At 43.3% G+C, this 13,308-nt stretch overlaps 1 protein-coding gene across 1 annotated transcript; it reads right to left on the bottom strand.

Moving 5' to 3' along the window:
• Nucleotides 1-9,602: 9,602 nt before the first annotated feature.
• LOC108929056 (protein sprouty homolog 2-like) lies at nt 9,603-12,845 on the bottom strand. Its single transcript, XM_029256884.1, has 2 exons — nt 12,718-12,845; nt 9,603-10,935 (listed from the first exon to the last, which is right to left on the bottom strand). The coding sequence occupies exon 2, from the start codon at nt 10,882-10,884 to the stop codon at nt 9,958-9,960; it is 927 nt and encodes a 308-aa protein (XP_029112717.1). The 5' UTR covers nt 10,885-10,935; nt 12,718-12,845; the 3' UTR covers nt 9,603-9,957.
• Nucleotides 12,846-13,308: the final 463 nt, after the last annotated feature.

Here is a 13,308-nt window from a genome sequence, read left to right as displayed (position 1 = left end):
ATCCCCACTCAGTCTGTGTGGAGTTTGCATGTTCTCCCTGTGTCTGTGTGAGTTTCCTTTGCACGCTCTGGTTTCCTCCCACAGTCCAAAGACATCTTGTTTAGGTTCACCCATGGTGTGTGAGTGACAGAGAGAGTGTGTTCCACTCATGTATGTAGTGTATCTAGCAGTGTAAGTCACTGCGGTGAATAAGGTGTGTGGGCTTATAACACCTACGTAGAGTTCATTGGAAGTTGCTTTGGAGAAAGCGTTTGCTAAATAAGTAAATGTAATGCAAATATCTACTGAAACAATGAACCTTAGGAACCATTAAAGAGTAAGAATCTTTTCGGCTCTTTAGTAAACGCAGACTGATGATTACCATTGCCGTGTACAAATCAGATGCAGTTGCGAAGGGGAAGATGGTGGTTTTGGATGTAGGCAATGACAGGAATGCACAGTTTAAGGAAAAACAAGGCATGGTGTAATTTGCAGAGCCGTCGTCGGTCTGCTTTGCATGTCTTTCTCACACGACGTTCCAGGTTAACCACGCTGGAAAATAAAGGCATAATGGAGCATTCATTGACGAAGAAACGTGCACGTATCTTTGTCGCAGTGATGTCTGAACATAAGTAGATGACACTGTTACACAGCGTGGGTGCATTGTTTGTTGGATTATGCTTGGCACAAAATTCGAGACCATAACTGTACCCTATTGAAATACTCAGTGTGGGCCTATAAAATGTACACTAAGAAACTATTAAGTCGAGTTATCCACAGACATGACATGGAACATTGTGCTCATTTTGTTCAACTCTCGCTGGCCATTATCTCACAGCTGCGTCTAAGCCATGGATAAATCACCTTCTTTTTTTTGGCATCTTGTCATCATCCTTTGTTGTCAAGCACGCTATACAAACAATGGCAGTTCAGTCATGAAAAATCATTTACGCTATTTGAACTGATGAATCAGCGATTTAAAAGACATGTATATCCTTTATACCACGAGCCTGTCTTTCTTTTTTTTTTTTCGGATAAACATAAAAGAACTGACTATCTTGAACTGTGTCAGTACATTTGTAAACATATATTGTCAAGTGCAAAAAAACCTTCTATAGTTAAAGATCAATCACTCTAACAGAAATAAATATTCTTTTAAATTTCTTTTTTTTTTTTCCTCAAACTTCATTTTGTACTGCGTAAAGGAATGTAAAATGCTCAACAGTGTTCCTTGAGCTGTAGTTGAGGTCAGTGGAAAAATACTATGGATCTCAGAGGAAAAAAAAACAGAAACCTAAGCTGTATAGCAGAATGAAATAAATTTGAGAAGAGTTTTTTTTTTTTTTTTTTTTTTTCTCTCAACTGTAAACACTTTTAAAGCAAACAGGAATAACATATCTCCATATCTGCAGCCTACCTCATTTTTTGTTTATATTGTTCGGTATACACAAACACATGCAATTCCGGCCTTTTCCCTGCCTGGATTTGAATTTGCTTCATTCCACTTACAGTTTCTAAACAGATTCTAACTGCGAATTGCATATATACACACATATTAAATTAAAGTATTAGGTGTGATGAATGCATTCACTAAACACATGAGTGCATTTACTAAACAGAGATGGTATGTAACTGGAAAAATGAAACAGGAAGCATTCATTATTAAAACTGAAAGACAAACAGATAAACAAATAAATGAATAAACCTTTGTTGTAATATTTTCCGGGACAACTATAATCTCACCCAGTTTTCATTAACCAGATGGGTCGTTATATTTCTTTATTCCATCTATTTACTTTAATTCGAGAAACATAAATAATACTCCCTTTCTCATTTAGCATAAAAGCACAAGTCTGTTTTGAATAGCTGAGGTTTACACAATCACTATAGTACACAGTGTACACAGTGTATTCTGCCATGCTTTGTCAGTTACATTATTATGTGGCTTGCAAATGCTGTCCCGTATCTCTGGACTCGTTTTAAATATACAGCACTGGCATGAAAGGGGTCTTTCAAGGCTGATGCATGTTACATGATGGTCATGAACCATGTCTCTATTCGTCAAAAGGGAAATGCAAAAACATAACGAGTGTCATGTAATCTATGTAAACTCGAAAGATTCTTCCTTATGGCTGCATGGTGTTACTCATTTACAGAACCTACACGATTGCTAGTTCCTTTTCGTAGCAGGAAATGGTCAGATAGAAAGGTGTGCACACTGTATATTAAAATGTGTCTTACAATTCCAGTCAAAAGTCTAGGTACTCTTGTTGGAGTTTCTTCTTTCATTATTATAATCACTTTATACTTCCCACGTTTCAGTAAATATGTTTAATAAATCTTGGATTCCTCAAAGTAGCCACCCTTTGCCTTAATAACAGCTTGACAAACAATAGGTATTCTGTGAAGTTTCAGAAGGTGTACATTGTTTTTTACAGGTAGTAAGTATAATATGCACATGTACCGCAAGTAGCGCTAGTATTAAAAGCTGGTAAGTAATCAAACTCATGTTCATGTTTATGACTTTAAATATACGCTTGATTAACCCTCTCCAACCCAAATTAATGCAGTCAAACTTTCCTTACGGCAGTTCATAAGTCGTCATCTTAGATTTTTAACGTTATATTGAGCAATAGACAATATTAACAGAAGGATATGTGGAAAATACACTAGATAGACTTTACAGAAAGTCTGCACTTCTCTTTAATAAAGGAATTTGAAATAAACCCAGAAGAAAGGATTCACAAAATGCATTTTTAAAATTTCTGCAAGGTTTTAGCTTCTGGTTCAATTTTACATCCAATCGAAAATTCTGTCGCAATTCAGAAACGAACGAGTCCTTTTTGAACTTTATTTATTTCAAGAACAGCACTGCAAGGGAAATTGAGAGGAAGCTTTGCAACACAATAAGGTGGCGAAAAATGGTATTCATCCAAAGCCGTGGCTATTCAAACCCCACAAAACTACTTTCATCCTTTCTTTTATTTGCAAGGCGGTGGAGATGCTGAGAAGCTTTCAGGATAACCGCCATCCAAAGCTGGAAAGCACATTAAACACACTGATGCGGCCGTGAAATGTTCTCCGGCTAATTATTTGCAAGTACAACTGTTCACTTCCTGCTGAGGATTTGTGCTAAATCCTGTTATTAGTCTTGCTTTCGCAAATGCCATTGTCTGTGGCTGGGAGCAGGTTGAAAAGCTACCATCAGCCCTTCCCTTGCACAATGTGTCAGTGAGAAGTCCACTGTTGCTTTATGTAAGCTGACTAAACCCCTGCCTGCCTACAACCGTTGACTTTAAAATGCATTCTCTTCCAGTGCCTTTGTCTTCAAAATGCACGAGATGAAGCCCAAACCATAAAATTCAATTAGCCTCTTTGATGTCCATTGTGTTTCGGCAGATATTGTTCTGCTTTTCAAGTGTCTTTAGCGGGCAGTTAAAATCTGCAGTGATATATAAATCTAAGTACAGCGAAAAGGCCCGCTGCTTATCTTTACTATGGTACAACTGTTTACCCTAAGTACTACTGTTAATGCCACTGTCAGTTACAGAATCTGTAGAATTGTTCATCTGCCTGCTGGTGCCTCTGTCTAACTGTCATTATTCTTATTTATTACTTAGCCGTCACTCTTTTCTAAAGCAAATTACAGTTCTGTGTTTGTTTTCTAAGTCTCTCGCAATGATTTATCCACTTACACAACGGGATACTTTTTACTGGAGCTGTTCTGGGTGAGAGGGGGTGCGGTGGAGCAGTGGTGCAGTGGGTTGGACCGGGTTCTCCTCTCTGGTGGGTCTGGGGTTTGAGTCCTGCTTGGGGTGCCTTGCAATGGACTGATGTCCTGTCCTGGGTGTGTCCCCTCCAGCATTGTGCCCTGTGTTGCCAGGTTAGACTCTGGCTCCCTGCGACCCCATATGGGCCAAGTGGTTCAGGCTGTGTGTGTGTGGGTCTGGGTGTGTGTTCTGGGTGAGTACCTTGCTCAAGGGTATTACAGTGGGATTGGGGTCTCAAAATCCAAGTCCTTCAAGCAGAAAGCAACAGCTCCAACCAGTGTGCCACATGCTGGCCAGTAACAACCTGAATCCAAATATAAATTTTTTTCTCTTGGTCTCCATCATACCCAGTGTGTACTTCAACAGGTTTAGACCTGGAAATCCCCTCAATTTACACTGACGACCCACTGAGTATCAGAAAGTCATCTTTCGACCAGACATGGTGACCAGACAAGCACCTGATTACTCCAGTAAATGCTTACAAAATACTAATCAGATTTTCCCCCCTAACTGTGTAATTTTTACAGGCCCGTGACCTTAGATACTCTGAGTTTGTTTTTTTTTTTTTCTCCACCTCCATTGCCTTTGCCTTTTATAGCGCTTGTTTACCCTCCCCCTCCGGCCTTACGCCCTGTGTTACCGGGTAGGCTCCGGTTCCCCGCGACCCCGTATGGGACAAGCGCTTTTGAAAATGTGTGTGTGTGTATGTGTGTGTGTGTGTGTGTTTTACTCATAAAAATGTTAGTTGTTGCATCTTCTGAGATTTTTTTTCTATTATTACCTACTAGAGAGGGGGTGCGGTGGCGCAGTGGGTTGGACCACAGTCCTGCTTTCTGGTGGGTCTGGGGTTCGAGTCCCGCTTGGGGTGCCTTGCGACGGACTGGCGTCCCGTCCTGGGTGTGTTCCCTCCCCCTCCGGCCATACGCCCTGTGTTACCGGATAGGCTCCGGTTCCCCGTGACCCTGTATGGGACAAGCGGTTCTGACAATGTGTGTGTGTGTGTGTATTACCTACTAGGTGTTCTCAAGTGGGGGGGGGTGGGGTGGACCGGGTCCTGCTCTCCGGTGGGTCTGGGGTTCGAGTCCCGCTTGGGGTGCCTTGCGACGGACTGGCGTCCCGTCCTGGGTGTGTCCCCTTCCCCTCCGGCCTTACGCCCTGTGTCACCGGGTAGGCTCCGGTTCCCCGCGACCCCGTATGGGACACGCGGTTCAGCAAGTGTGTGTGTGTGTGTGTGTGTGTGTGTGTGTGTGTGTGTGTTCTCAAGTGATCTGCTGAAAAGGGTACTGCGGAAAAAAACGCACCAAACTGAACCGAAAAAAAGAGAGGTGCTTTCCCACGGATGGCAAGATTGTGCTCCTCTGCATGAAAAATGGTAATATTGCAAAAATAACTGTTATTTGTACAACTGAGCAAAATTCGGTAAGAAAGCAGTTAAAAAGCAACATGGAAAAAATAGGCAAATTCTCTACTCGCTGTGATGAAACAATAGGCAGGGATCAGTCGTGCCGTGAACGCGCCAATTATTAAAGTCTCGCTTTGTAACGTAGCAGTTTTTCCTTTTGTTTATTTTCAACAGAATTTCAGACGGCTGCCGTGCACCTTTTCGAACTTCATTTCGCTTTCGTGCGATAAGGCCGTATCGGATTACAGAGCGCCACTTCGCCTTTAAATTAGCATTCCTCGCCTAGCCATACTGATTGATAACCTCAAGACGTTTTCTAGCCTTTCCATTAAAGCCCGAGGACAAACGGTGTCCGATTCAGGTTACGTCCGCGCTGTGACGTCCTTTCTGGCCCCGTCCGTCTCCTTCCTTCGCTAATTTGCCTCGGCCCTCGCTACAGTTAACGACACAGGCAAGCACAGAGATTCTTTGTCCTTGGCATTCATTTGTCGAGGAGCGAGATTGCTGCCTTCCACCGCTCTCGCGTCATTCATCTCCGAACGCGCTGTTCGCGTCGGCGCGTTTCTGTTGTACGCGAGCACCTTTCTCCGTGCGAAACGGTTTTTAGGATGCGTTTCCTTTGTAATTGCGGCAGGAATTCGCATGCGGAGCGAGCGGGCCGCTCTCTTGTCGTGTCCCAGCGGATCAGGCGGGGACGTGCCCATCCCTGGCCGGCCTGTGTGACTGTCTGATTGCTTAAGCCCGGTGGTCAGACAATGGTGGCGTAAAGAATGGCAGCCCCCTTCCTTCCTTCCTGTCGGACGTTCTGCCTTGGTGAGCAGATTCAATAGCGCTCCGCGGCACAGTCGCGCTGCAGGACAAGGCCAGCGGAGATCAACAAAGAGCCATTCTGGGCCACTTCCCATTGCCTCCCTGCCAAGTAATTGCACTTAGAAATCCCTTTTTTGTTTTTGTTTGTTTGCTGCGGTTTTAAATATGCATGTGTCTGAAATGTTGGGGTGTAATAAAAAGTAACAGTTGTCTCGCCAACATTTCCTGGATGTGCGCTAGAAAAATAAATAAATAGCCGATACGAAAAAGGAGCAGGAGAAATGTGATTTTAAGTCAGTGTAATCTTTCAAGAATATCTCCGAGCGACAAAAAAAAAAGAAAAAAGAAAATAATAATGACACCTGACGCACAACACGACGGGTTATGAGAGTCTATTGGTTGGACCATCCATTCTGCACCATAGCTTCCTCCTGACGTTGTGTCGTGAGTGCTACATTTATTTAGAATGAAAGGCATGTAGGTGCAACATTTTACGTGCCAAACATTTGTAGTACTGGGTTAGGTTTGCCGGGGAATTCCGTTAAAATGCGCTTAGCTAAAAATGGACGACCGCTCTGAGGATAAAAGCAAAAACTAGTACAGCTCGCGCTGACGACTTTGAACTATTTATGCTCTTAAGTGTTGGAGCTTTCATACTAGCTTCGTACTGCAATCTATCTCCTTATTGTAATATCTCTGTAAAGGCCTGTGCCTATATACATATATATATATATCTATAGGCACACACATAATTTATCTCAAAGCCATTATGATGTATAAAGTGATGTATAAAATGGAAAAAAAAAAATCAACATCTTCCTGGATCTGTGACCTGACGCTTTGCATCTGGCTGATGTCATGGCCGATGGCTGATATGGCTTCTCTCGTTAATCGTTTTTGCCACCATCATTACCTGGCATACACAGCAGTTACCCTAGTGATCAAATGCCAGTTCCAGGGGTCTTGCTTCCTACCATCCACAGCCCTTCCTCCTCTTTTCAGTAATGGATTCATTTATACATTTTTTGTACTCTTTTCATTTATAATGAGCTCCATTTGTTCCGACGTAAGTGTCATCCGTGTCAGCTTTTCCAAATGTGCTGTGCCTCTTTGCTAGGCCCCACCCCATTAACATCGATTTAGAGTCCTGGCTTGGTTCCAAACCGTGTTTCCTGTGCTGCTCAACGGCCAACTCATCTCCATTAGCACACAAATGCAAAACACATGCAAACCCAAAAGTTCCCTCCAAGAATATCAAGCAGGGGCAGGTCGCCGGCGGAAAGGCACAGAGAAGTTGCCGTGGCCGTTGAAGAAGAAGGCGCGGAAGAAGAAAAAGGACAGGATGAAGAGCGCAAAGGCCTGAATACGGTCAAAACCGCTTTAGCTTTTGTCATTCAAAGTGAAGGCCTTCAAACATGTGCCTCCGCAGGCCATCCTTCCACCAGAACTAGCGACGGCTACTTGCAGCACTTAACAAATTCTGCAATGATGAGTTAACTCTTTTTATCCAAACGAAACAGGGTTAAAAAAGTAACACATGCAAAATTCCACTTAGAACGTCACTTTGCAAGTTCTCTTCTATGGGAGGCTGTTTGAAATTTAACTTAATATAGCCTGAGAAAAATAAAGTTCAAAACTTTGTTTGAATTATTTAATATGCTTAATTTTTCTGACCAGAATGCAGAACTCCTTGGAAGCAAAACTATAAGCAGACTGCAAACTATAGTTCCCTCCTTGCCGATGTGTTTGCTTCAGATGAACTTTGGACTGAAGTCTAGGAGAACTCATAATTGCAGTAATCTTGGACGTCAAAATAAAACATTGCTTAGTCAAACCTTTGACAGCTAAAATAGCTGCTTACCTCTCACAGAGGAATGCATCACACACAATAGAAAAAGTTGGCTTGTTCAGCCCTAACCTGTAAAAGCAACATTCTCAACAGGATTTTCTATAGGCGTCTCCTTGGACACAGAAAAGAAAACACTAACAGCAACTTCTGGATATCTTGATTGCTCTGATTTTCAGTAGATGTTCCTTCATTGCTCATCTGAGTACAGCTGGTGCACAGGCAGCAAGGCCCAGCAAGGTTTCCTACAGCTATCCTTGGGAGAGAGTCTGCAAAATCATCCAGCATCTCAACAGCTTCCAGATGCACACTTGGAAGAAACACAGTTGAAATTCCAGCCATTTGCACTAGTTGGAAAGGCAGTATGCCAATCCTTGTTCTTTTCTTCCTCTATCTAAAGATACAAGAAATATTGTTTTCCGACATATTTTGGACAGGTTTTTGCAAACATCAGACCTTTTGCATGCACAGCCACTTTATCCTCTTTCACACACAATGATGAAAAATATTAAAGATGGATAAAATTAAAATGAATTTGGGGGAGAAAATATCTGATAGCATTTTGGAAATTAATTCCCACTGAAAAACACGTAGTTAACATCAAAAAACTCAGGGCCGGAGGTCTACGTAAACAGTAATGAAATTTGCGTTGTATTTTACTGTATTATATTTTCAGTCAAATCTTTAACTTGAGAGCTTCATGCTTTTACAGCATGATTTAAAATGCAGTTTAAAACAGTTTTAGGCAATTATGCATTCTAACAGACACCAATCTTACTCCTTAACCCTTCAAACCAATTAACGCACTGCTTTAAATGTCATCTGTCACCTCATCAACAAGTATTTTAACAGTATGGTGCAAAACATACATCTTCCGAAGGGTTTTTCACCTTTTTCCTGCGCAAACATTAATTACCTAGCCAGCAGCTAATAAAACGGAACCCTGTGATTCACTGCCACGTAAAAATTTCTGAAATAGTTTCTCGTCTGCTTTCCTTGTGTCTTTCGGTAACAGTAGCTGGGCAGCGTGTGAGAAATTGTTTGTGGAATAAAGTGAGAAAGTGCAGCTGAAGCAGGAGATTTTGATTAAGATGTCAGGGGACTTTTGAGTGTCCCTGCTATTTACTGTATTTAGTATTATGAACTGGGATTCATTTCATTGCTCTGCCAAAAATGTTCTGGCCAAAAGAATCTAAATGGCCTCCATGCTCTCAGTTACATCTGCTAATAAAAACGCAGCCATTGCTTTCACTCATGCTGACTGGTCACCAGCGGAATATCTTCAGCAAAAACTACCATTTCCGAGTGCAGCTACCAGTTCCCCTAACATTATGATGGAAAAAGGCCACAAAGAAAAGTACACAAAACAGTCACTTAATCCAGTTTAATTTCAAAACATTATGATATCTTCTATTTTATAGGGAACACATCCATTAAACTCCACAATCTCATTTCCTTTCTTACAGCACTGGTGATATCTCTGAAAATAAATATTTCTTTTATAAAATAGAACTTCAATAAATACTCTTTTAGCTAAACGTGCTGAAAAAATGAAAATAAACGATCCAGCCCATGTAAAATGTACAGGTTAGCTTTCTAAGGCAACATTTTTTAAAAAAAAAAAAAGTTATTTTGAACTGATTCACATTAAAGTGAATATAAATATAAGGAATTATACATATTCATTATATTTTATATAACAAATATATCTCATTACACATACATACACACATAGTGTATACACACGTACTCACACAAATATATACAAATTAAGTCAATGTGCATCTAGGTCGGCACAATGTTCTTCACAGTGGATACATACAAAAATAAAACATCCCTCAAAAAAGTTATTAGTTTGCTGCCATTTCTTTCAAAGGCTGTTTAAAGGCATTTGATTAAGAGTTTCTAGCTGCAGCTTATTGCAAGAAATGCTTTTAAGATTAACACGGTGTACATTAAAAAAAGGCACTCTCCTACAAGCGTTTCCCAGGCACCTAAAATTCTGGTAAATAACAAAAATAATAATGCAGTGAGCCACTTCTGTTTGCTAAATAAACCCACCTGGTATTCGGGCAACGGAACTAAATCTAGAACTTAACCACTGTTTGTGGTGAGATGTGACCTCCTCTCCCACGCTTGGTGTGTTCCCCCTACGTGGGCTTCTCAGTGGCTTTGCAAAGGGCAGGGGAAGCGTTTTTGCACCGGCACCTGGGCTGCGCTGCTCGGCTGTAGCAGGCCTCGCACAGTTTCACGCACCCTTTGAGCGGAAGGTAGCACAGCAGACAGGGAAGGAAGAGGGACATGACCCCTATGACGGACCAGCGCACGCAGCAGTGCGAGTGGCTGCAGGAGCACGGGTCATCCACGCAGATGTCTTCGTCGTCTGAGGAGCAGTGGTAGAAGAGGCCCTTGATGCAGCAAATGCACGTGCCGTACTCCACCAGGTTCCGCGCCGAGCAGAGGCACCTCCTGCCACACAGCCAGCAGGAAGGCATAGTCCGTGGGCGGGTGCAAGTCTCGCAAACGTGCCGGCCGCAGCCCGCGCAGCGACACGCGTGCAAGCCCGCACCCTGGCCCACAGTTGCTTTGAGAGCCTTGGGCTTCAGTTCGGCCAGCTCTGGCTGCCCTCGCACTACATGGTCGTTGGGGGCGCTTTCCAGGAGCATCCGCTCCGAGGACGTACTGTGATCCCTAGTCCTGGTGCTTGTCCAGACCCCTATACGCACTGGCCCGGCGAATTCGGCTGGGTTGGCCTGCAGAGGGTGCGTGTGATGCTGATGCTGAGGCCTTCCCTCAATGACAAGCTGACTCTCATGCTCATCGGTCGGGTCAGACTCCAGCTCTGCCTTGGGCTGCGAGGACTCCGAAGCTCTGCTCCCGGGCCGGGGTGCCGCCACGGGCCCTTCCGTGTACTCATTAGCTCCTCGGGTGATCTGGATCTGATCCAGGGAGAGCACCTGAGCCTGCTGGCTCGAAGCTTCTGAGGGATCAGATTCCGCAGCGTGCCGCCCCACGTGGTCCCCCGGAGCGTGTGGCAAGCCTGGAGACCCGCTGCCATTTTGAGTTCCTGTCACCATGTTCAGTCTGAAGCAGGATCCCCTCTGTAGGCATCGAACACATCTGAGGTTCTGCAACAGACAACACAGGGAGCTAAGAACTCTGAAACAATCAAGCTGTGCCATCAAATTTTATGGAAAAACCTTATGTTTTGCATAATTTTAAACGACAAATTAGTATGTGATGTTTCATCTGTTTGGGCACAGAGGGGCAACTCTGATGTCGTTTTAAATAGATATTAACATTATGCAAATTTTCCTAACGCTTACAAAACATGTCATTTTACGAATTTATCCTTACGGCAAGCCAAATTAGTCCATCAAACAATCCGAATACTACAAAATATGCAAAACATCAACCACCAAACACGTTTTTTTTTTTTTTATATGGAATTAAGAAAACAGACAGAGTAATTGACATATTGTGCATAAGGGAGATCTGCAGAGCTAAAATAAACTATTTGTGCAAATGAAAATGCTTTTCGTCGACAGCAGAAAGGCTGCAAGTTCTTCAGTGTTTAACAAGCTTTACTTTTAAAAATGTTTGCAATCAAGAAGAACACACCTAGTTCAACATGCAGAGGGGAGTTGTCAGTATTAAACCAGTTCTGGGAGAGTTTATATAGGCCTGGGATTTTCAGACTCCCTCAGGGTAGTTTTGATTCTCTAAGGCTTGAATAAACACAGCCAAGTTTATTGTTTACTGGGAACAAAGACAAACCTGAACTTAAAAAGGATTTGGATGCACATTCAAGATGAGTACAGCAGGTATAATATTTTAGGCAGCTTGGTGGGAGACGGGAGCAATCAGTGCATTCCTAGGTGCTGGAAAACTTTGTTCCAGTCATCACTCTGCAGTTATCTCACTTTGGAAAACACCGGTCGCTTGCAGTTTAAGTAAAAGCTGCATTCCCATCCAACTTCTTCATGGTTTGAGGGATATTCACAGGGAATAATAGAGCAGACATCATGCGAAACGTGACAATAATTTATATCGTAATCTACCTGGAATCCAGGAACAGCAATTCAAACGAGTCTCATGAATGTTCTCCACTGCAATATCCAACACGTGTTTTGAACATCTACGTGAAGGCCACACAGCTAAAGGAATCACAAGGACCACACAGCCGTCACAACCCTGTGCGATTCATGCGTCACTCCGGCAGAAAAAGCCGAACCCCCGTGAGCCAAGAGGTCCAGTTTTATAAACAATTTTTGACCAAAAATGCATTCGTTTAGAGAAAAGTTGAAACTATTGAGATGTCACGAATCTTCAGAGACCAGAAGAAGATCCTCTCTTCAGTCTTGACTTTCATGGTTAGGGGTTTTGACAGACTGTCAGAAGGATGATGAGAACTTTAAATTGCAGCTCACACAAGTTTTCCAACACACACACACACACACACACACACACACACACACTAAACGAACACACCACCACAGATCTGGAAACGGACATCAGCAGAGAAGTTCACCTCAAAACAACACACAGGCAGCAAACCAGCTGCTTTTGCCGAAACCTTGGTGGAAACCAGACGACCACAAACAATATTAAACGTTACAATAAGACCACGTTTCAAACATATCATTATAATAAACTCAAGGCATGATGATGATGCAGTCTTAGTCTACATGAAACACTGAAGAATAAAACATCAATGATATTGATAGCGCGCATCTCAAGTTGAAGTAAAACTTAAACCCAGAAGAATATCCAATAATAATAGTAATAATAATGCTTGGGTTGAAATGCAACTGATACTACGTTACTGCTGGGACGTTTTTATGAAAACTTTTTTGTCAGAATCTTCACGAGCAGTCTTGGCTAACTTGAAACACACACAAAATACTCACTGTTAAGAACCGCAACCTCCACGATCTGCTTGTTACGAACGCGCAAGTCTGGGGAGGACCTTTAAAACGTGTCAAAATGAAATAAAATCCATGAAAAGCCGATTCTATTAGTTAGCTTCCGCGGGGGGGGGAATCCCGATCCACGTCTGTTTTCTGAGAGGAAAAAGTAAGAGCTGCTACTTTCCCGGTCGACACTTCGAGGCACGAGAAGGAATCCAAAAGTGTCGGAACTGAAGCGGTGCCGTTTGCGACACAAAGTTAAGCGAACAGCGACAAAAGGAGGGAGAAAGCGTGGGGGGGGGGGGAGGGTAGCGGGGGTCGGGGGGAGTGAGCTCGGGAAGAGCCGCACGAGGGGCGGTCCGGAGAGCGCGAGCGAGGTGCGGTGGCGCGGGATCCCGCAGGTCCCCCGGAGAGATGCGCGGAGACGCCTCGCGGGGACACGCGCCTCGACGCCTCTCAGCGAAGCACTGCTCGGCGCTGCGGCCACCTCTCCTCTCTTATTTTTATTATTTATTTTCTCCCCACCTCCTTTGAGAAGGAGGTCAGGTCTAGGCAGTACAAATGGCGTCGTGGGGGGGGGTTGTGTGTGTG

The sequence above is a fragment of the Scleropages formosus genome, chromosome 12, assembly GCF_900964775.1.
Source record: "Scleropages formosus chromosome 12, fSclFor1.1, whole genome shotgun sequence".
Taxonomy (NCBI): Eukaryota; Metazoa; Chordata; class Actinopteri; order Osteoglossiformes; family Osteoglossidae; genus Scleropages; species Scleropages formosus.
The sequence above is the reverse complement of the archived record's forward strand: the minus strand, read 5'-3'. Positions and strand labels throughout refer to the sequence as shown.